Here is a 24,373-nt window from a genome sequence, read left to right on the forward strand (position 1 = left end):
CCACGCCCCTTTTCGGGATAGCTACCTGAAAAGGAAGAATGGGAACTTTTGTGGACCTTTGTCCAGAATATCCATTATGTCATCTTGCTCAAACGGTCGAGCAGGCCTGCTCCATCCCATGAATTCAATTACTCTAGTCATCAGGTACCTAGAAGAGGCATCAGCATGATCTGCTAGATCTGGCTTGCCAAATTCCATTTCCGTTGAGGTGCCAACCACACAAGCAGTTTGCAGATTCTCATACAGATCTTTTAAGTCTGGATTCTTCAGAAATAAAACTTTCTGAAACGTTAGGTGTGTCCAGTTGCAACCCAAATGGTGGAGTGTTATTGTATTAGGGTTCGTAATCCTCATAGATTGATGATAAAGACTTGAAAAAGTTATTTTTCGGAAAAGGCTTGGATGATTTCTGAATCTCTTTAGGTTGTGAAGTTAAAGGTGTCGATGGTTTCGACATAGGCGTCCGTGACATCGACACTAATGGTGTTGACAACTTTTTTTTTTCGGTGTCTATGCAAAAGGCGTCTATGTCCTCAATGGCTTTTCTGTCGACTCAAAGGAGTCTCTGATGATTTCTCGTTGTGACGATATTTGGAAGGATCTCGAGGGTCTCAGACTTAAGACCCGGGCTCGAGGGCACGCAGGGGTAGTCTTTTGCTTTTCCTTGTCTGCCTTATGCGCTCAACAGGAGCATGGTATTTTACCTTTTCCTTCGAGGGGGTTGGAGCCTCTCTCTCTAAGATTTTCAACATTTCCTGCCTGAAATGTTCCCGCTCAGCCAGAGTAGAGGATTTAGTTGGACAGGTTATACTTCTCTCTGGAGAGGAATCAAATAAACTCGAAGAAGGCGATCTAGAATGCCTTTTCTTCGACTACCTCGAAGATGAGGAGGAATAGTGTGACCCACTCCTGGAGCGTGGTCGTTTCTTTGATCTCTTCTCAACTCGTCGGATGATCTTATTTTTGATTAAATAATCGAACTGGGATTTAGGAGGGGTCCTACCGGTCACTAGTTTCCCTTTAGGCTCTTTAAGAGCCTTACCGATAATCGACTTACAGGATTGACTGTCTGCTAATTCATGTTCGATGCCAAGGCACCACAGACACACCCGATGGGAGTCCGTGAGTAACATCTGGGCACCACAGTTGTAGCACTTCTTGAACCTGGTCTTCAGGGTTAAAGGATCTGAAAACGAGGACATAGTCTCGAACAAAGTTTTCTCACAAAATACGAAGCAAGCTGTAATTCTCGAAGTGAATGCTATCGCACGGAAAAACAGAACTGAAGTCAATGGGCGCTGCGTGCGCTACATATACCGACGAGGAAGTCAACTCTGAGATGAAAGCCTTTGAGGGACATTGAGTCTACCACATAATGCACATCACCCTCTGCTTCAAAACAAATTCCAAAGCAGCTGGATGAGGAATACGTGGGAGGACACAATCCATTCAAAAGATGCATTAAAGAGATGGGTTGCAAATTATGGAAACCGACTACAAATACAGCCCCCAGCCATATATGAATGCATGGGAAACCAATATCGGGGGAACCCAGAAGAAGCGTTGAATCAATCAGATGTACAATAGCCGAGAAGATATATGATTATGGAATTGAAAGAGGAATGGTTACCTGTGAATATAAGAAGTCCTGGCAGGCGAGTAAACCAAGCAGTTACAAGTGCTTAAGAAATTCTGACAGGTGAGTATAACAGGCAAATCAACAGTGCATAAGTAGTCCTGGCAGGGCAGTATACCAGGCAAATCACAAGTGCATAAGTTGTCCTGGAAGAGTAGTATATCAGGCAGTTGCAAACCTACAGGAAGTCCCAAGAAAGGATAGGAACTGTGTTCGCTGAATGAGAAAAACTTTTCAAAGAAGGAACTACAAAACTCAGTATCTTTTCAGCTAACAGGATTGTTGTGAACCACGACAAATATAAAGAACTGTTATACCAAGAATATGTTGGAAATTAAGGAAGAAACCAGGGGAAGGGAATCGCCCTCTGAAACCAAGGGCTGTTTTACCTTGGAGAACGTTTATGTTGGAACTGTTCTATTTTTCTTTATGAACTATTTTTGCAATCACCAGGCTAAAGACATTCCCCTTTTCACCTTACAAGTTGATTTGTAGTGTGAGGATCAGGATAGAATGTTTGGCCACAAGGACGGTTTTGATTTAGACATCCTGCCATGGACAGATCCTTAGTTTTTGGTTTTAAGTAGGGAAATCCTCTTAGAGCAGGGACAGAGAGGCCTTTTCCCAACCTCCTTTGTGTTCTTTGATTAGATTTATTGTTTGCTTGTAAGCGCTTAAATGGCAAGTAAAATACAGTTTCAAATCGCTCACAGGGCGAGGGGAGGGACCAAGGGAGTGAGATACATTACAAAACACAATCATTAATAAGAGCAGTGGAGGGGAAAGGAGAAAGGAACAAACCTATTATGCCTTGTGAGTATTCAGAGTGCAAGTGCAGCAAGGAAAAAGGGACAGGGCGTAAGTGCTGGGGAGTCCGGGCTCATGGGTGAGCACAGTTGAAGTGCTTGGATTGCTGAGTGCTACATGGCCAGTGGCCATGTTAGGAGTGAGTGCAAACCTCCAAGGCGGAAGGTGTGCCAAGGCAAGTGCTGAGGGTAGACGGGACCTGGGCAGATTGGGTTTGGGAGGTCAGGCACCCCAAGGATACATAATGCCCCTAACACCAATCTCAGCAACTGTATGATTAGCAGAGAAGAGAAGAAGGGAAAGAGGATGTGAAGAGGAAGGTCTTGAGGAGGTTTCAGGATTTATGAAAGTCCTGTTCAAGGCACAGAGGCAGGGGGAGGCTGTTCTGTAGGAGGGAGCCAGCAGAGGAAAGCAATCGACCACCTACCCTCTCTGTTTAGCAAAGCGCTTTACACACAAAGTTGGTGCCAGAGGAACGAAGAGGTCTAGCAGGAGAGTATTTAGTAAGATAAAGTTGAAGATAGTGTGGTCCCCGGGCCCAGACAGCCTCGTGGATGATTCAGAGGGATTTGAAGTTAATCTGTTCAACAACTGGGAGCCAATGAAGACTTTTTAAGGCAGGAGAGATGCGGTCCCTAGGCTTATGGCCAAGGATACATCTCACAGCCCTATTCTGGATTAGCTGGAGGGGTCGCAGAGTGGAAGACGGTAGATTCAGGAGGAGGCTGCTGCAATAGTCAAGCCTAGAGAGACCCAGGGCTCGTGTAGGATTGAGCCTTTGGGGAAAGTGAGAAAAGGGAGAGTTCCTGAGGAACAGGGGTCCCAATGGGAAGGATCTCAGTTTTACAGGCGTTGAGGCAGATATCGTTGGAGGTGCACCAGGACTGGATGGCAGGTAGGCAGTCAGGGATGATGGAGGGTGCAAGAGGGTCAGCAGAAAGTTTTAAAAGAGCTGTGTGTTATCTGCTTAACACTGGAAGTTGAACGAGGAGATGAGGTGTGCAAGCAGGGCAAGGTAGATGTTAAAGAGGGAGAGGCTAGAACCCTGGGGAAGACCACAGGCGGAGAAGGAAGTGGGAGAGGAGAATGTGCCCAAGATGACTTCGGAAGAGCGGTCAGTAAGGAACGATATCAGCCAGCCCAGTGCCTGTTCCGAGATACCAAGGGAATCGTGGAGCTTTTGTATGAGGATGGAATGGTTGAATGTGTCCAAGGCAGAGGAGAGATTGAGAAGGATGAGGACAGCAGGCGAGTTGGAATCCAGGGATGCAATCAGTTCTTCACAGGTGTTCAGAAGAGCAGTTTCCGTGCCTCTGAATGCTCGGAATCCAGATTGATGATCGTGGAGACCATCAACAAGTTTGGTGTGTGAGTTGAGTTGGGGCAATGCCAACTTCTCCAACAGCTTCCCCAGGAAGGAGGTGATGGAAATAGGGCGGTAGTTGGCAGGGCAGGTAGGGTCTGCTGAAGGTTTTATATCAGGAGTGGGCGCACAAGGGAGTGCTTAAGGGATGGGGGGAAAGATCCAGTGTCCAAAGAGTGATTGCAGAAATCAGTGAGTGCAAGAGAGACAATGTTATCTTTGCAAGAGAGACAATGTTATCCTTGATGGTTCTGGATGAGCAAGGGGAAACTGGTTTAGGAGAGACCTTCAAGGAGTGGACAACTCTGGTAACTTCTTCAGGTGTGATGGAGAGGGTGAGGGGCCATGGGAGGCAAGGGGGTTGAGGGAAGGGATCGGAGGTAGGCTAGCAAGGGTGTTCAACAGGTCCTGAGTTTTGGTGCGAAGTGTGTTGCAGAGGCCCTGGGAAGGAGAAGGGGAGGAGGAGACTGCAGGCGGGTTGGCTAGTTCCCTGCAGATCTTGAAAAGTTCAGCCGTGTTGCTGGATGCACCGGAAACCTGTGACTGAATGTGGGTTCTTTTATATGGCACGGATGGAGGGTTTGTATTGCCTTTGGAGCAGGCAGCAGGCCAGTTTGTCAGAGGGTGAGCCTGAAGTTTGCCACTTCCGTTCTGCCGCCCTGCACTTTCGTTTCAGGGCCGCAAGTTTAAAGTCGTACCAGGTGTTACACTTAGAGGCAGGTTTTAGGCGGATCCTAATGACTGGGGAAAGAATGTCAAGGGTATTGGTGATGGAAAGGTGGAGGTTGCTGAGAGCAGAGTCAGGGGTAGTATCAGAGGTAGGGGATGAGGGGGAATGAAGGTGGAAGCGAAGGAAGCATTTGACACTTGTTTCATCGGGTGGATGTTAGTGAACACAGATGGTGGGGCATTTTGGGGGCGGTCAGAGGGCCAAAGGGACCCAGGTGGGAGGAGAGGAGAGAATAGTCTGAGCAGGAGAGAGGGGTGACTAGTGGAGGGGAGGGAAAGAGGTCAGGGTGTACGAGGGCGTCCAGAGTGTGTCCAGCTGAGTGGGTTGGCCCAGAAGGGAGAATGGAGAGGGAAAGAGAGGTGCAGAGGTCAGTGAAGAGAGTGGATGAAGAGTCAGGAGAGTCCACTTTGATGTTGAAATCACCCAGGAGGAGGAGGAGGTTGGAGGTGGATGAAAGTAAGCAAGGGCAAAAATCAGCCGATTCCAAGAGGAACAGGGTGGTGGTGCCAGGAGGCCGGAAGATGGTAGCAATAGTCAGGGTGGGGATGGGAGAGATGACCAACTTGCAAAACAGGCTTTTGAAGGAAGAGTAGTGATGGGTGGGTAAGATGGAAGGCAACACCCCCCGCCCCCCTGAGGTGGTGTACAGGGGCATGGTACAACAGTCAGAGAGAGGAGAGAGAGAGGAGAGAGAGGAGAGAGAGAGAAGTTAATGAGAGAAGGCAGGATCATTAATAAGCCTATAACCAAGAAAAATGACAACTTCGTGTCCGACCTTCATTTCCGTTGCAATCTTAATTCTGGGACTACATTCAAGTATAGAAATTACTGCAATGCTATAGTCAGCCCAGACCTTTTAACAATTGCAGAATATAACAAAAATAAAGCCATTACTTCCAGGACTATGGAAAATAAGTGACATTCTTCAGCAATTATTGGGCTTTCACCACTTCAGAAGATACCACTGCTAAATTACTGAGGTGCTATGGTAAGTCCAGACCTTTTAACAACTGCAGAATATAACAAAAATGAAGCCACTATGTCCTTGAAAAACGAAATAAACCTTTACGACATAATAACAGTACTAGAAAACAACAAAATAATAGACTTACCTTTTCATGCTAACCCAGGATGTATCAAATATGCCCATCAAACGAAGAACTCCTTCAAGTATGTCTCGAATTACATCTGGTGGCATACGTAAGGATCGGATTTCGGACAAAGATTCTGGCTTTATGTTCCCAACAGCTAACTTTGCTTCATTCACCAGAGGCTACAGAAAGTGAACATATTACCAAGTAATACAATAACACTGTGCATACAGTGATTATAATTGTCCTATGACAGGAAGACATACTTTACTTTGGAACATGTTGACATGCTAACTACTTGACATTTAGAAACTAATCAGCTTTTAGCTTTGTCATTTATCACACACTTACCTCTCACTAGATATGAGCTTTTGCATTCCACCTTTGTTGTGGAAAGGGGGCACTGCATGCGAGTAAGACATTCACTCAAAAACCCATACACCAAAGTGAAGGAAATAGAAGCAAGATGAACAAATTACTTACCACTCAGTAATGTTCTTTTTTTTAAAAAATGTTTTTATTATTTGACTTAATTGTTTGTACAATTTTTTCAAAGTAAAAAGATCCAAAACAAAGTTTATTATCTTTGTTAATCCTTATTAGTAACCCGGCGAGAGACAATATGAACGCAACACGCATTCTGATTGGCTCTCGCCAGGTCCCTACCCGGCCGGGAATCCCTCTGTCGGGATTCCACGGCCTTTGTCCCCGGCGGGGGCGTGGCAACCCCTCAGCCAATGAGGAGGCTCAAAGTGGGGCCATCTCCGCTCCGAGCCTCCCCGCGGCTGAGAGGCTGCCTTCGCCCCCTGCCGGGACTCGGGTAAGTCTTTTTTTTATTCCCTCTCACCCGCCCCCCTCCAGCCGTGTGGAGACTCGGAGCCGGGCCATCCCCGCTCTGTGCCTCCACACGGCTGGGGTCTTTCCTCGTCCCCTGCCGGGGACGCGGGTACTTTTTTTTTCCCCCTCTTCCCGCATCCCACACCCACCCTCCCAACCCCACTTACCTTCTTTTTGATCCTTTTTCGGGAGCGGACGCGCTGGGAACACTTGTGTTCCCAGCGCGTCCGCTCCCGATGGCCGCCATGGAAAAGGAAAACGGACTCTGTTTTCCCTTTCCATGGTGACGGCCATTTTTATTTATTTTTTTCTCTCCCGAAACACTGCAGCGTTTCGGGACAAAAAAAACAGCTTTTAGTGCCCCGGTCATGCAATTTTTGCGGGCCGGGGTACTAATAGAAATAGAACCCTCGCGTCAGGGGCTTTACCTCTGGGTCCTTACGTCGGGGCCTTACCTATGGGCCTCGGGGCATTACCTGAGTCGGTAATGCCCCTGACGCTCGGGTTCTATTGCTTAATTAATCCATCCGTTTGTAAGAGCAATGTCGGCGATATGTTCTTTCTGATGGATTTTCCTCCCATGGATTCATCATTTATGATATCTATCTCCCAACAAAGCTGCTAATCATAAACCTTTCCACCACCGGGGGGCGCAGTGTGACTCTGCACTGGTTCCGCTTGATGCCCTCATGGGCCCCACACCGGACATGATGTCGGGGCCAGTATATTTCGATGTGCAGCGCCAAGTAACCTCATTTCCACCATTTATCCTCTAGCACTCTGATGCTGAGGGACTGCAGAATTAAAAGGTGTGATAGCTATCGGGAGGATAGCTCAGCGGCAACGTGTTCGCCTTGGAAGCAGGACCACACGGAGCAACACAGGTTCGATTCCCGGGTCCGCGCTTAGAAATCTCTGGGTATTAAGCGCGTTATAAATAACCTATCATATCATATCATATCTGCAATGTGGGCCAGGTTGGGAGGGAGATGAGTAATCTGTGAGAGGAATATATATCAGAAAAAACATTACATTACAGAGAGGTAAGTTTTTTGTTCTTCCAATGGATTATTTCCTCTTACAGATTCCTCATCAGTAGTATGTACAGCGGGAGGAGGGAGGAGAGCAAGGACACCACCTATATCAGAAAGCTCTAGGGTGACCACCCAACTGAAAGGAGCATATCCCAGAAAAAGGTTGTTATTCCTGCCATTGCTCATCCAAGAGACGTAATAGCTGAGGGCCTGCACCGGGTCCAGCTGATGGAATCGCTCTGCTGCTTCGTCCTACCAAGGCAAAGGAAAAAAGACTGGAAGAGGGATCTTTTGAGAAAGATGGACGTCTGAGACCACCTTCAGGCAGAAGGAGGGTCTCACTTCTCACCCTTTTCTTGGTAAAAAAACAACTGGGGAGGTTTAACAGACAACACCTGGAGCTCACTCACCCGCCTAGTGGAAGTGATGGCTACCAGGAAAATCCCCTTAATCGTGAGAAACCTTAAAAAACAAGAAGACAGGGGCTAAAATGGAGCACCCATAAGATAGGTCAACAGTAAATGTAAATCCCATGCCTGAAAAACAAACTGGCATTGGAGGGTGGAATTGGTTGCACAGTCCCTTCAAAAATTGCATAACACTGGAGATCAAGAAGAAGACCGTCTGCTCAAGGGGGGCGTGGCTGGGTAGCCATGCTGTAAGACATGACTCCATTGGCTCCTGTGATCCGTCACTGATTTTCTCCTGGAAAGAAGAGTTAATGCCAGCTGTTGTGCCTGGGGTCGCAGCCTTGGATGTGGGAATCAAGTGAGCTTAGGGGGGCACCACAGAGGACTGGAAGAGCCCAACCAACAGTGTACTAAGCGACTGACATCCGGGACCCGGCTTGTAAGAAATAACAAGATGGCGGCGTAGAACAAAAGAGACTCTGCTGAGCGCCGGACGGCAGAAGCATGACAAGTCTCAAACAGAAGAGGACCGCGTGTAACAGCATCAGGCCGGCAATATTAGGAGAAGCTCCGCTGGCCGGTTAAACTTCACGGTGCCCGAAGCAGCCGACCGCACTGTAAGTTGCATGGGGACTCAAGGACTCAGTGGTATTGTAACCGAGAGGAGATGCCGTGAGACGCTGGCACATGCAGCAAGAGGGTGGCCCTTGCCGGAGAAGCTGCGCATACACTAGCTGAGAGCACCGTGACCCCAATGGAGCACAAGGAATGACAAACTCTAGAGAACAAGCAGGCTCGTAATTGGACCCCTACAGAAGGCACTTATTGTGCGTACAAGAGGACCCACTCAAAGGGTCGTCGGAGAGGGGGCTGCAACAGAAGCGCATGCCGGACGCTGTGAGCTCCAGGACACACGCACGGCAAGAAGCAAAACTGAGGGATAGCAGTACAGTGGCCTAGGATCGTGCAACTCGGCTGGAATGTTTGCAGCCTGTATTGCCCAGGACAAAATGACAAGCAGACGGGTGGCGCAGTAGTAATACAAGTTGAATGTGGCTAACTGGAGGGGGCCTGCGGGTCGCACAGCAAGCTTTTGACATGCGAGAAACTATCGTGACACAAGCAGGACCACGGGGGCCGGTCGGATGTGTTCTGCTAGCAGGGCCTGCACTGCTGTAGGTCCGCAGACTGCCACGCATTGGGTGTTCTGTTTGATCGCTGCAGCGACCTGGTGAAGGATAGTGGGGCGATCGATTGCTTGTGCACTGGGCATTGCACCACCTATGTGTACGGTAAGAGAAACAAAACACGTGTACTAGGCTGGTATAATTAGGAGCATGACTAGAAACGTGACTCCCAGTGGGCATCCAACCTCCCTGTTTGGACGCATACCCGCGCCGTGAGTGCACGTATAAGCACAAGTTCAATTAATCCGAGGGAGCGGATTATAGTGAACACTATCCTGGCTGGTGAAATTGGGCGGACCATAGGGGGAACTGCCACCAGCTGCTAGGAGGAGGCGGACTGCAGTGGAAGCAAGAGCTGAGAGCATGTTGCTTGGTTGGGCAGACAGCAGGGGAAACCGTGCTTCAAGTCTCGGAAGATAAACTGTAACTGAACACCATCCCTGCTGCATAGTGTGAACCAACAAGCAGGCCTACCTCCAATGCATCTTGTGACACATAAGAAGTTTGAGTGACTACAAACAAGACACCTATGATGTATTGTTTACCCTGATAAACCAAGTGGCCAGTGTGGAGTATAGGGTCCCAGAGCAGAGCCGCCAGCACCCATCTGACCTTATTACGAGAAACTGTCCTGGGTTTCAAAAAGAGAGTCAAAAAGTACAGCCTTGAATACCAGATGGTCCATAATAGAGGAGTTAATCGGCACTTGCCCGATGGTTTCCAGCACAGCTCTGCTGCCCTGATTTTATCAATATGAATGCGAAATGGAACTCTGAGGGAGCTCGTCAAAACTGACGTTGTTTGGTATCGTTCTTTGGGTTATCTTCAGATGGTCCACCTTCAGACACTGTAAGTCAAGGCAGATGCAAGATGATAAAGTCTGAATATTTGGACATTGCCGATACGGTTAGAGAAGCCACAAGGATCACCTAGCGGATATGCTAAAGTACTCGAGGGGTACAGTCAGGGTAAAAAAAGGGTAAGTATCAAATTTTAATAACGATAAAACGTAAAGTTTAAAACATCCAATTAAATAAATTGGTTCACAGTACAAAAATATTGCTTTCAATGTATAAAACAACAACGAGGAATATGTAGCAGGTTTAGATAGCCAGTTTCAAATGGTGTTACAGAAAAAAGAGAAACAGAGGGTACTTGTAAAACAAATAGTATAGTGCCCAACACAGTTTAGATAAATGTGTCATAGATTATGATCTCTGTTTAGAGTCCAGAGACTTGTCGACATGTTTCTGTTCCTCAAGGAAAAGGTATGGAACATTCATCAGGAGGGAAAACTTTAAACAACGTAGCCTAGTTTACAATTGGAGTGGTCATCATAACAAAAGTATCATAGCACCTGCAAAATAAAAACAACATATAACAAAGGGTCAGCTCATAAATAGCTAGATGCTTTGGCAGATTCAAATGAATGAAAGTCGGCACCATATCAAGGGGAATATTTACCTAACGTGGTGTTAGTGGGGGCTCTCTACTGTCAATAGTAGGTGTAGGTCGTCCACCTAGTAGGCCCTACAAGAGATAGAAAAACATACTTGGATAAAAGCCTAAGAATGCTCACAACTAAACAGCAGAATTCTGAAGAATACGACCACCCAAACAGATCCATTAGCCAGTGCATAAGTGAAATGAGTAAAAAGGAGTCCTCAGCAGGACCCACGCATCATAGGAATCCAGTAGTAGGAGTAAAGAACGTGCCACAAGCATAGGGAAGCAGCAAAACCTGCCTGTACTAATAGACCGTCAAACAGCGGAATCGAAAAGCCTGGGTAGCACAACCACTAGCACAGTACAGACATGAGACAGCGATAACCCATGGCATCTAAACCCCAGAAGAGAAAAGGAAAACAGCTCACCTTGGAGGCCTGCATCAATACTGCGCTCCCAGAGGAGAACCCTGCCCAAGCAACCTCAAAACCTCAAAGAGAGAAGGCACTCCTTGAAGGAGATCAACAGATCCTAGCAGCCATAGCATCTCCGAAGGATTCTCTGGAGGTTAAAATAGACGCCATCAGCCTAGATGTCAACTTTCTCAGACAAGACGTGAGGGCACTCGCTGAACGCACTGGAACGCTTGAAAAGTCTGTGGGGGAGAATACAAGTGGCCTTAAAGACACCTCGGGAGAGGTCAGGGTACTGCAACAAGTTCGTAATCTGAGGAAAGAGCCGAGGATGCAGAATGCAGGGCTAGACGCAATAATGTAAGAATTATTGGGCTCCCGGAAGGTGAAGAGGGAACAAATCCGATGGAGTACATAGAGACCATGCAGCAGCAAGAAATCGGGCCAGGTGCCCTCACAAGGCTTCACGGTAGAAAGGGCGCATAGGCAGCTGGTGAGGAAACCAACGCCAGGAGCCCCGCCGAGGTCGATAATAGCCCGGATCCTGAACTACTACTGTGATAGGGAAAAGATCCTCAAACACTTTCGCAAAGTTGGGACGATCCAATAAGCGTCTGCCACAATAACTGCATATCCAGATTACACCCTGCAGGTACAGAAGCAACAATGAACTATATAGTGGTCAAGAGAAGACTACGAGCAGCTAATCTGAACTACATGCTATTGTAGCCAGCTCAACTAAAAGTGATTCACAAAGGCCGTGCCATCTTCTTTGAGAACCCCGAAGATGCATACAAAGGGATGGACCTTCAGAATTCTTCAACCAGAGCAGAGGCCAATCCGAGTAGCCAGGAGTAATCGTATGCAGAAGACCACGACAATTACAAGGCGGCAGAGGCCTGTAATCACAAATCTCAGGAAACAAAAGTTGCAAAATTCAGTAACGTGGTGCTTACTTAAGATCGCACTACGCAGGGGCGTCCTACATCTAAGACTGCATTGTTAGCTCGGATACTAGTGGTTACGTATCTGCCTACTGTGCCTTACGCACCAGCACATGCCCCTGGAATGGAGACGAGAAGTGGGGAGGCCTGAGCACAAGAGATTGAGCTGGGTAATTGTTGGGGGGGATGGGCAAGGGAGTTGGGGTAGTTAGAAGGGGGTTAGCATATGGATCCACACTGAATATGCTGAACTTGAATAACAGATTGCTGGTGCATGTCAGAATTGTTCAATGTGATGGGGGGAACTTACAATAGTATCCTGGAACATTAGAGGCCTCAGCAGTTAAACGTAACAGGATTATGACTTACCTAGGGCATCAGAAAATTGACATTGCACTCTTGCAGGAGACGCACCTCACAATAGAGAAACGGTCTGCTCTCGCTAAAAAATGGAGAGGCGAGGGTCGTGGCTAGGCAGAGTGCCAATGCGGACGTGTCTGCTGTAGGCTTCGTGGAAGGGCGCCTTGTCAGGCTACTTTAAATGCCTTAAAGACTATACCTTGTGGAAGAAATGTTGGCAGAGGGTCCCCCGGGCTTGAGGAGCTGATTTCGCTGTGATTCTGTGAGTTGCTGGAGGAGCCCGACACCCGAAGGTCTGAGAAGTGTCAGCGCAGCAGTGTCACAAGATGGCGGGCAGACCGTTGGTCTCTTCGCGCCTTGGTGTCCGGGTCCAGCGAACTTAGTGATTGGACCGGCGCCAAGGCTTGACACAACGAGATGACACCCGAGGCTGAAGTCTGTTGGAGCGGGTGAGGCAGAGGGATCGGAGACCTTCCGGTGGACTGCTGGTAGCGCCGGTGTCTTTCTGATGCTGGAGACAACGTGGTGCAGGAGACGTGGTGGCTGGCACCTGGAGGTGGCAGAGAGAACATCGATCGGCAGAGGTGAGGGGCTGAGGGGGGTGGGCTCCCTGATCTGCATTGGATTGGGAGCATTAGCGGTCGCCGGAACCCCCCCTCCAGGGAGCGTACTGGTAGGCGGTGTACGGCCATGCGAGGAGTGTGGCCTCACTGGCACTGGAACGGAGCACCTCCCCTCACTCAGCCTGGGGGCAGGTGAAAATTGCTGCGCAGGTGGAGCGCCTGCAGTGGAGAGGCATCTGGTCCTGCAGGAAAGGGGGCCCCTGCAAACGGCTCCACTATGAAAGATAATTGGAGGCAGTAAGGGGGCGGGGAGGGGGTTCTCTGGCTGGAAGCTATTGGGAAAATTTGCAGGTGCCGGACCCTCCCCTGCCCCCCTGGAGCATACTTACCCCGATGACAGCGCTTGAGGCGGCAATAGTGAGAGGCCGTGCGGGATGTGCAAGGCCTCGTTGGAGCAGAGCTCGCGGCCTCGCTCTTCTTGGAAGAAACTAGCGGTGCAAGTGGAACGCCTGCAGGGGCGATTCGGCTAGTCTTGGGGAGGAGATGTTGGGGCTGCTGTGCTCTGTTGAGGTACACATTAGTTGAGAAGCTGGCGGCAGCATGTGAAAGGGACTGATACCTTAAGGGCTGTCTTCCCATGCTTCACTGAATCACTCACCTGCATGAACTGGAGGCTGGTATAGCAGCGACAAGGTGACAGGTGTTCCTGGTCACTCCTGTGAGCTGTCCCAATCTTGGAGGTTGCCATTCCTGGTCTTGCGCTTGTTGCTGGCTTCGGAAAGACATTCTACTTCTGCACTTAGGTGGGCATTGTTGAATGCTTCACTGAGGGGACTATGCTCTGCGGGCTCTGGAAGGCCGCAGTGAGATAATTTCCCATTTGTCTTCCCTGATAATACCCAGATCTGGTCAGAAACACAAGGGGAGTGAAATTACAGCGTATCTGGCTCCTTCTGCGTCAGCTACACAAAAGATGCAGACTACCAAAGCAGATGTCCATGCCACGCAGGGGGTGGCTCCTCCCCGGAGTCCTCTTTATCCATGCTGCGCTTTGAGGAAATGTTAAAAACTCTTAAACGGGATATCACCCAGGAGATAAAGCTGGAAATAAAATCATCTAAAGACTCTCTAGCCCGCTCCATTGCTGACTTGGACTCTCACATATCAGGGCTGGAGGCCAGAGTCAATGATCTAGGGAATTTGGCATGTGAGCAAACAGATGGGAACGAGGAGCTTGCAGGGAGAGTCAGGATCATTGAGGAGCGGCTGGATGAATTGGGAGCCAAGCAAGCTGGCTTAGAAAACCGCTCAAGAAGGAACAATATTCGTCTGCGTGGCATCCCAAGACAAATCCCTGATCAGGACCTCCCCGACTATGTAAAGGCTCTTTTTAAATCATTGTTAGCCAATGTTCTACCTGCCTTATTACCCTCGCCATATCTACGTACCCTGGCCGGGGCTGCCATGTATCGTATTTCTCTGGCAGCTAGATCGTCAAAATCTTTAATGGACTTGTGAATCTCGGCCAGAGTGGACCTATCATGTGTGCGGCTATAGGTATCCTCAAGGCTATTTGAGGTGTTTTCCACTCCTTCAAGCTCTCTTCTTACACCCCTCAAGAGGCCCGTGGATTTTGAGATAAGTGCCCCCCTAGCCCAGACCTTGAAGGTTTCCATACTGTGGAGACCCGTGCCACCGTCCTAATATTATTAGTAAAAAACTCAGTTATTTCCTCCCGTAGCGCCTCCACTAAGCATGGGTCACCAAGTATCCCACCCGGCATTCTCCATCTCCTAGCAGGCCTGGGAACGTCTCTCAGCCTGAGCTCCAGTATTACAGGGGAGTGATCAGACAGTGTACAGGGCATGATTTTGCAGCTATGCAATGTCTCAGACAGGACCTGCGACACAAAGAAATAGTCTATACGTGATTCGCCATCATGGACGGATGAGTAATAGGTGTATCGTCTAGCATCTGGGTGTAATGTGCGCCATGCATCTATCAATGTCATTTGTGCTATTAGTTGACCTAATGTTAGTGCCTTTCTGGTTGGTGTCCTCATTTTCGTGCTGGATCTATCTGTCAACGGGTCAAGGGCCATATTGAAGTCCCCCCCATATTATGGATGATGCATCGTTGTTATTGAGGGTTTCAAATATATTTAAGTAAAAGTCTGGGTCGTCAATATTGGGGCCATATGTATTAACCAATGTTATTTGTTTGCCAGCTATCTCCCCCCCCCATACCAGCACATACCTTCCCTGCGCGTCTACCTTGGGTCCCGGAACCTCAATGAGGGGTGTATAAAAATGATAACTCCTCTAGATTGAGACGAATAGTTTGTATAATAACGTGTCTTTCCCCATTTGGGCATTATGTTCACGACGGGGAATATTCATGAGCATGTGAATCCATGCCAGACCCATGCTGGAGAACAACAGTTACAGGTATGTAACTTGTTCCTTCTCCAGCAAGGGGTCTGGCATGGATTCACATGCTCATGAATAAAAGAATACATAGCACTACACACATGCACAACCACGGGAGGTGGCAAAGGCTCAACATTAAGCATTACATCCAAAACTCAACATTAAGCAATTCTTACCTCCTCACCAGGCTCACCTTAGGCGAACAGGTTGCGCAGCACTGGTTGGCCGACCCTGGACTCCTCCCTGGAGTCCCGATCGACGCAGTAGAATCTTGTGAAGGTGTGCGTCGACCTCCACGTAGCAGCCCTGCAGATGTCCAGCAGGGGCACACCAGACAGGAACGCCGTGGTAGCAGCGATCGCTGTGGTCAAATGGGCTCTCGGGCGGCCCGGCAGCGGTCGGTTTGCCAACCGGTGACAGTGCATGATGCAGCCGGAGAGCCATCTGGAAATGGAAGTCTTCGAGAGAGCCTTCCCTTGATTCACAGCTCCAAAGTTCACAAACAGCTGTGACGTCTTCCGAAAATTCTTTGTGCGGTCCACGTAGAACTTCAGCGCTCTAGCTACATCCAGCGAGTGCAAAGTCCTTTCGGTCGGCGTCGAAGGCGACGAGAAGAAAACTGGTAACACCAAGGGCTCAATGAGGTGGAAGTCCGACGGCACCTTGGGCATGAAGGAGGGGTGCGTCCTCAGCACCACCCTTGTGTCATGAAAAGTCAAGTATGGAGGCTTGCAAGATGGGGCCTGGATCTCTCCCACTCGTCGTGCGGAGGTGATGGCCATGAGGAACGCTGTCTTCCATGACAGGAACTTCAAAGGCGCCGAATGCATAGGCTCGAATGGGGCCCCCATGAGCCTGGTCAGCACCACATTAAGCTCCCACGCCGGGGCAGGAGCCTTCACTGGCGGGAACGATCGGAATAGTCCCTTCATAAATTCCTTCACCAGGCGATGAGACCACAAGGACGCCTGTCCCGTAGTCCTGGTATATCGGGAGATGACAGCCAGATGTATTTTGATGGAGGCGTGAGCCAGTCCAGCTTTGGCCAGCGACAGTAGGTACGGCAGTACTTGAGGGGCCGTAATCCGCAGAGAGTTAATCTTCTGTGCACGGCACCAGACAGAGAACTTCTTCCATTTATGACCGTAACACTTGAGAGTTGAGGACGCCCTGGCCTTTGCAAGAACCTCTCTGCAATCAGCCGGTATATCGCACCCTCCAAACTCTAATGCCGCAGGAGGCAGGCCTGCAAGTTCAGCGACTGTGGGTCGTGATGGAGAATGGCACCTCCTTCTCTGGAGAGAGGATCTGCGTCTGCCGGCAGCTTGACTGGTGGGGACGTTGACAAGTCCAGAAGGTCCGGGAACCAGATCTGCCTCGGCCACGCCGGTGCGACGAGGATCATCCTGCACCTGGACTTCTTGAGCTGGTTGATGAGGCGGAGCAGCAACGGCAACGGAGGGAACGCGTATAGAAACAGGCCGTCCCAGGGGAACGAGAAAGCTTCGCCCATGCTCCTCGGCTGTGGGAACTTGCTGGTGAACCTCTGGCACTTGGAGTTTGTCGCCGTCACGAACAGGTCGATCTGGGGTTTGCCCCATCGTTGGAAGAGCCGATCCACTTGATCCTGGTGCAGTTCCCACTCATGGCAGGAGCGCAGCTCCCTGCTGAGTGAGTCGGCGATGGTGTTTTTTATTCCTGGCAAGTGGCAGGGAACCAGAAACAGCCCCTGGGCGACGGCCCAGTGCCACAGATCCTGGGCCTCCTTGGATAGGGCTGGGGATCTGGTGCCCTCCTGCTTCCTTATGTAGAACATCGTGGTGGTGTTGTCGGTGAAGATCCTCACCACTTTGTCCTTGAGGGACGGAAGGAACGACTTGAGCGCCCAGAACACTGCTCGGAGCTCCAGGATGTTGATGTGGAGAGACCTCTCCTCCGGGAGCCAAAGGCCTCTTGCGTGGAGATCTCCGGTGTGGGCCCCCCAACCCTCCATAGAGGCGTCCGTTGTCACCGTCTCCTGAAACGCCGGCGTTTAAAAGTCAGTGCCTGTAGTGAGGTGAGCACGGGTGCCCCACCATAGGACGCATCCGAAGTCTGCAAAGTGGTACAAGGTAGATGCATGAGGACATCATCCCGAGAAGGGACTTGATGGACCTCACCCTGGCCAAGTCCGTGGCTAACAGGCGCCGCACCTTGCCCAGGATGGTTTTGGTCCTCTCCTCTGAATGGAAGGCCAAATGCCCCACTGTATCGAGCTTCGCTCCCAGAAACAGCGCTACTTGCGATGGAACCAGGTGGGATTTGGGGTAGTTGATGGCGAACCTAAATTCCGTGAGTAACCGGACGGTCCTCGCCGTATGTTTGACGGCGAGTTCCCTTGTCCTTGCCCGGATTAGCCAGTCGTCCAGGTAGGGGTACTGGTGCCAGGCACTTGGTGAAAACCCTGGGTGCCGACTTTAATCTGAACGGTAGGGCTCTGAATTGGTAGTGGCGTCCCTGAACCACGAACCTGAGGAACTTCCTGTGCCTTTTTAGAATGGGGATGTGGAAGTAAGCATCCTCCAGGTCCAACGACGATAGGAAGTCGCCTTCCTCCAGCTGTCCCAGCACGTGATGGAGGGTGACCATCCAGAATTTCTGCGCCTTGATGTATTTGTTTAACCGACGCAGGTCCAGGATGGGGCGCCAACCACCTGTCTTCTTTCTGAAGAGGAAGTACCTTAAGTACACTCCGGAGCCTCCTGGGGACGAGCTTGATGGCACCTTTCTTGAGCATCGCCTTTACCTCCAACAGCAGTTGAGGGACGCGATTCTCCTTCCTGGCCATGGGAGGAATGCGAGGGCACTTCTTTTGGAATTCCAGCGAGGGCCCGTTGGCCAGGGTGTCCAGCACCCAATGATCAGTGGAGATGGACTCCCACACTCTAACGAACTTCGTCAGCCGGCCTTCCACCAGGGTGCTTCGGTGTGGGCCCGACAACCCGGCCGGGTCAGTCTTGCTGGGAGGCGGCCTTGCCGCCTTGGCCTCCTTGGCGACGACGGCGGGATCCCCCGTGCTTGTCGTGACCTCTGTAGGCCTCCTGGGAAGAGGAGCGGGCCGCCTGGCGGTAAGTGGAGGAGCCACCGCTGGATCCTTTGGAGGCACCCTGTCTGCCTTCGGAGCTCCGAAAGGGCCGTCGCTGTTGAAGCACCCCAAGGGCCCGGGCCGTCTCCGAGACGGTCTTGATGGCCTGTAGAGACTCGTCCACCGCTTTACCAAAAAGGTTGTTGCCATCGAACGGCATGTCCAACACTCTGGTCTGGACGTCCTGGCGAAAGTCTGTCGCCTTGAGCCAGCCTCGTCGTCGGAGGCAAACTCCGTTGCCCAGATGGCGAAATCCGGTATCGGCAATGTCCGTTGCCACCGTTATGGCATGATCCGACAGCACCTCGCCTTCCTGCAGAATTTCTAGGGCCTCCGCCCTTTTGTCATCAGGCAGGAAGTCTAGCAGAGGAGCTATCTTGAACTAGAGCTCCCTGTCGTAGCAGGCTACAATCTCTAAGGCATTGGCCGCCTTAATCGTCGTTGCAACCGACAAAATGACTCGTCGCCCCATAGAGTCCAACTTCTTGCCCTCGCTGTCCGGCGGGGAAGTGGAAGTTGAAGCCGCCGCACCCGCTGCCTTCTTCTTAGCCGTTGCCGAGATGACCGAGTCCGGCGTGGGCTGATCCCCGAGGCACAAGGGGGTGGCATCGGGGACTCGGTACTTCTTGTACCTGTCCCTCTTGGCAGGTGTCGTGGAAGGGTTCTTGAGGACAGCAAGCCCCTCGTCCCAGATGTCGTCGAGTAAAGGCACTGCGAGGACCGTCTTCCTCTTGGCCTCTCGTCGTTGGTACAGAAACTCCTCCTTTTTCTGTTCTTCAGGGTAGAGCTGGAAGAGCTTGGATGCCCTGGTTATCATGGCGTGGAAAGAGCCAACCTCGTTGGCTGGAGACGCGCGGAGGGGGGGTGACAACGGGATGTCCGCCGTGTCATCGCCGCCATCATCGTCCGTCCCCGTCGCTGTATCCGTCGCCGTATCCTCTCTAGGGTCCGGCGAGGGGGATGAGGGGTCCACCGGCCTCGCAGGTACGAAGGGCGAAGCGGGGTGGACTCTCCTCCGCTTGTTCGGAGGGCTTCCCGACGGGCCTGGTTCTGGCTCCTCCGTCGGGGTGCATGGTAATCTCGTCCTTATCTTGGTACATAAGGATTGGATTGCCAACAAAATGGCCGCCGAGCTAACCTGGGGCTCTGGCAATGGCTGCAACGGACGGGATGGCCGCTCCACTGGGCCCTGTTCATCGTCATCGTTGCTATCTTCAATCACGTCAGCGGGAACAGTCCCCTGGGATCGAACCTTCTCGAACCTCTCGTTGAGGCTTATGAACCTCTCGTTGAGGCCTATGGACCTTTCGTTGAGGCCCTTCTCGGTTTCCACCAGTTCCTCCTCAGAGGATGATTCCGAGTCTGTAATGGCCACCGGGCCCCCCCTCTTTTTCAGCCGGGGGCTTCACGAGGGTCTTAGCGATGGGTTGGAAAGAGGATTCCCTCCGCGGTGGCAGGGATACTCTGGGCCCAGAGGCCGTTTCCACTGGCGTAGTCTCAGCCGGCCCCGCCAGGGTCGCAGCGACCACTTCGGTAGAGGCCTTAGCCGGGTGGATCAAAGCCCTCACCACCTTAGGTGCGTCCTGGGCCTTCGCCTTGGGGGGAGGGTCAGCGCCTTGCTCCCCCTTCGAGATTGACCGGGTCCGCTCCAGCGGCCTACCCGGGTTCTCGGACGTCCTCTTCCCCGAACCAGAGAGCTGGCTCGTGGCCGAACGTGCCGAGGAAGTAGCGCCCTGCTTGGCAACCGAAGAGCCCGACCTTTCGGCGCTCCCGGTGCCCGCGGACTCGCGGTGCTTGGCCTTCTGTTGGGCCCCTGAAGCCGGGGCACCCTAGCAGGATTTAGAAGCCCGCTCAGACTTCTTCTTCGCCTTTTCACCTGCTCTGCCCTTCTCCAGCCAGATGGCGAGGTGGGAATGACGATCTTGTTTGGTCCGTTCCGAAAGGTTCTTGCAAAACGCACAGTCTTTCTCCACGTGCGTCTTGTCCTCATGAAGGCAGTAGAGACATCGCAAATGCTCGTCCTCCTTTAAAACATTATATAATCCGCATCCAGGGCAGTTCCTGAACAGCTTGGATCCGGGCGTCGAGCTTCCCTTGTCCTGGGCCATGTCCGTTGAGGTAGGCTGCAGATCTTCCGGAATCCTCCAAGAAGTGTAAACTCAACGGAAACCTCACCCTTGAAGGGCGGAGAAGAATTCCGAAATGGGTCTCCGTTATCGGAAGTAGAAACGGTGGAGCTTGAGGCTCGATTAAACCGAAAAAATTAGAAAATCTCCTGAAAAAGTGTGAAAACGCAGTAAAAAACTCGAGAGCTAAACACGAGGGCTCCCAACACTTGAGCGTGCGGTAGAAATCTGAGGATGGCTACCAGAGGCGGGGCTTAGGGAGAGGGCAGCCATTGGCTGGGGGCAGTATGACCCAGAGATCAGTGATTGGTTACTAATAAGAAAGACAGATCAGAAACGAAACTGATACTGATTTTTTCTTTACCGAGGATTCCCAGCCTGACGACGGGGAATATTCATGAGCATGTGAATCCATGCCAGACCCCATGCGGGAGAATCTCTTTTTCCACTCGCGCTTTCAAGGATCCAATTGTTGCCACTATGTCGTCCAGCTTGACGTTGACCGACATGAATCCATTCTGCACCACCGTAGCCAGGCGGTCTATAGGATCTGTCTCAAGGTTATCAGATGTCTGTGATAGTCCTCCAGTCACCCCGTGTGGCTGGGAGCTGGCGAAGGAGTACATTGGGCCGTTTTTTTTCCCTCCTGCACCTTTCTTCTCGGTGCGGCCCATGTGTGTCAGTTACCACTTCGGGGTGGACTGTGCTCTCCCACGTATAGGAGTCTAGTGCCTTAGTACCCAGTAAGAGAGTTAGATGTATGGTAAGAGGGCAATGCCGTCGCCCCTGTCGTGGCGCTGGATGCATTACAGGTCAGATATAGCTCCCAGCTCGTTTCAATGAGCAGTACTTGATTGTGGTATGCTGCGACGGGTCTCTCACTACCTCCAGAGGGCCACAGGTGAAGGCCGCAATGTGTGTTGCCTAGCCACCAGCCCGTACGGTGCCACCAATTCCACTCCCCCGAGGTGGCCGTGCAGCGCAGGCAAGGTACTGCACCTAGCCCTCGTGGCCGTATCCGAGCAATGTAGTTATATGTCCTCCCCTCCTCCAGTGGTGTGACGGGATCTTGTTACCCCGAAGGCACCAGCCGCCCAGTCGCTCCCCACTGCAGTCGCAGCGCAGGCCTGCACCAGGATGTCACAGTCGGGCGCACTCGCACTGTGTTACACTCACTTGCTGGTGTTGCCTCTGCTCCTCTCCTACCGGTTGGATCCACGGGTCCGATCGCGTGTAGATTGCCCAGGAAGACGATGCCGGATTCCAGAGAGATCGCCGTGTATGCGGACCCGTTGGCAGCAGGCGCAGAGCGTCGTCGCCAGTCTGTGTCTTTGGGCAGCCCCCTCAGCTGCCAATGCAGTATTCGGGCAGGATCCGGGTCGTGAAGGTATCTGCCGCAGCTCGCAGAGCCTCTCCCTCACGAGTGGGGCCGGCAGTCGTAGGTGTTCCCTCAGGGGAGAGGGTGGCAGCAAGTTCGTCACAGCCGATCTGCGGTGCTCTGGTCCGGCCCAGGCGCCCCTCCCCCACTCGGCCCTTGTGTTGTCCTCAAGTCCCCGGGCCAGAGTAGAAAGTAGAAAGCGCGTGGAACTCTTGAGCGGCCCCGCTGCAGGGTCTGACACGGATTTCTGCATTGTTAGGCAACCTGGGCGTCTCGTTTTTTCAGGGTTTACACCTTGCGCCTTCCGCCACGATATTTTGAAGTTTGCAGGTATCAGCGTTGGTTCTGGCAGGATATTTTATAAAAAAGGATTTTGTACGAGCCGGAGCTCTCCACCTAGGCGGCCATTTTCGTTGCGCGCAACAACGCCCCTGATAGCGGAGATTTTAACACTGTGGTTAACCCTTTAAGTTGACAAGACCCTGCCCCCCTCTGCTGCAGATAAGAACTTTCTAGCTCTCACTTCCCTGTTCCGCGAACACTCACTTATTGAGGCGTGGTGATTCTCTCATCAGGAGGAGCAGGATTATACTTTGTTCTGCGGCACATGGGGGCTTTTCTAGATTGGATATGTTCCTCATTTCAGACAAATTGGTTCCCCAGTTAATAGATGTAGAAATCCTCCCGCAAGCTTTGTCTGATCATGCCCCAGTTTCTTTAACAAGTATCCCTTTTCAGGCGACCCCGCCTTCTACGAGACCATGGGGTATGAATTAACTGTTGTTAAGTGACTCGCAGTTTCGAGAAAATGTCTCTGAAGCCATAGTTCGTTACTTTGCTGAAAATGATACAGGGGAGATGGATTATCTCACGGTTTGGGATGCTGCGAAGGCGATAATTAGGGGGCATGTTTACAGCACAAACAGTGGTTAGGCGGGAAGTGAGGACACAGGTGCAGGTTCAGTTGGAAGAGGTACTGTGAGAGAAGGAGGAGCTGTACAAAAGGAGATGTACCCGGTGTCTGCTTAGGGATGTGCGAATGGCACGCAAAGCCCATCACATGAGTCAGGCGGCATATGGTATTATGAGAACCAAGCAATATTATTATTCAAAAGGGAATAAGGCCAATCAGCTATTAGCAGCCAAGCTGAAAAGGCAGGCAGGCAGGGCGAAATCACATTGACTCTCTGAAAGATAATAATGGGAAATCGAGGGGGGGAAACTTCAAATTATAGAAAGTTTTTTTAGGGAGCACTCGGCTCCATTCTAGACGGACCGGAAATTAGCCCAGGAATTCGTACAGGAAGCACAGCTGCCCCAGGTGACCCGGGAAGCCCTGGATCGCTTAGAGGAACCTATCACACTTAAGGAAATGGAGCTTGCGATCCGTTCCTTTCCGACTGGGAAGGCCCCAGGCCTAGACGGTCTCACAAACAGGTTCTATAAGACCTTTGGCACTATTTTGGCACCTTACTTGACTAAATTATTTAATGCTATTTGGGCTGTGGGCTCTGTATCTAAATCCATGGCAGAATCTGCAACCACCTTGATATTGAAGCCGGGGAAAGACCTGACAGAATGTATATCCTATCGTCCGATTGCGTTATTAAATACGGACGCAAAGCTATTAAGTAGGATTATAGCAGGAAGGCTGAGCGAGATACTCCCGACTCTGATTGATAATCGCTCAGCGCAAGATAACATCCGGCGGGTGATAAATTTGATTACCCTGGCCCGACGATCCCAGGGAGATTAGCCTTTCTATCTTTCGATGCCCATAGGGCTTTTGACAGCATGTCCTGGGATTATCTGAGGCTGGTTTTAGATGGATATGGGTTTGGTCCTAATTTCTCAAAATTAATATTATCAAATTTCCAATTCCCTTCAACAAAAGTTCAGGTGAATGCACGTTGGACGTCGCAGATTACCTTGGGCAAGGGGACGAGGCAAGGGTGTCCCCTCTCCCCATTAGTATTTGCTTTACCTTTAGAACCCTTGGGCCAGCAAATTAGACTTCACCCTGAGATATTAGGGTTCGAATATGTGGGACAATGTCATAAACTAGCTTTATATGCAGACGATTTGCTTAGCTTCCTATAAGTCTATTCCACCGTTAATGAACCTCTTTGTTACGCTCACCTGACTCCCACGGAGGCGCTGGCCTGGTTCGCGCTGCTGTGACCTCTTCTAAGGTGATGCGCAGGGTTAGGAAGACGAACTGGACCGGGCCCCCAAATCTGGCTTGTCTGGCTCGCAGAAGTATCCTTCTGTAGGCGAAAATAGGGGATTAACTGTCTGCGGGGTAATGCAATCGGCCTCCCACTTTCCCCTCTCACCCTCCTTGATTTCTCGTAGCGTCTCACCTTAGGGTCTGAAAGGACAAGCTCTCCATCCTGCTTCTGATGCAGGGGCGCGTTGGTATCCAGTTACTTCACTGGATTTTTGGATTGGTGAGAACCAAACTTGCTTGGCTTCCAGGTAAGTTTTTTGATAAG

The 24,373-nt window shown here is 51.0% G+C and overlaps 1 protein-coding gene across 3 annotated transcripts in view; it reads right to left on the minus strand.

Moving 5' to 3' along the window:
• DYNC2H1 (dynein cytoplasmic 2 heavy chain 1) overlaps positions 1-24,373 on the minus strand; it is a 3,314,293-nt gene that overhangs the window by 1,202,762 nt on the left and 2,087,158 nt on the right. For all 3 annotated transcript variants that reach the window (XM_069639013.1, XM_069639012.1, XM_069639011.1), the window contains exon 57: positions 5,649-5,809. In XM_069639013.1, the coding sequence (XP_069495114.1) occupies positions 5,649-5,809 (161 nt within the window). The remainder of the gene's footprint in view (positions 1-5,648; positions 5,810-24,373) is intronic.

This window comes from Ambystoma mexicanum, chromosome 7q (assembly GCF_040938575.1).
Source record: "Ambystoma mexicanum isolate Mex_15411 chromosome 7q, UKY_AmexF1_1, whole genome shotgun sequence".
Lineage (NCBI taxonomy): Eukaryota > Metazoa > Chordata > Amphibia > Caudata > Ambystomatidae > Ambystoma > Ambystoma mexicanum.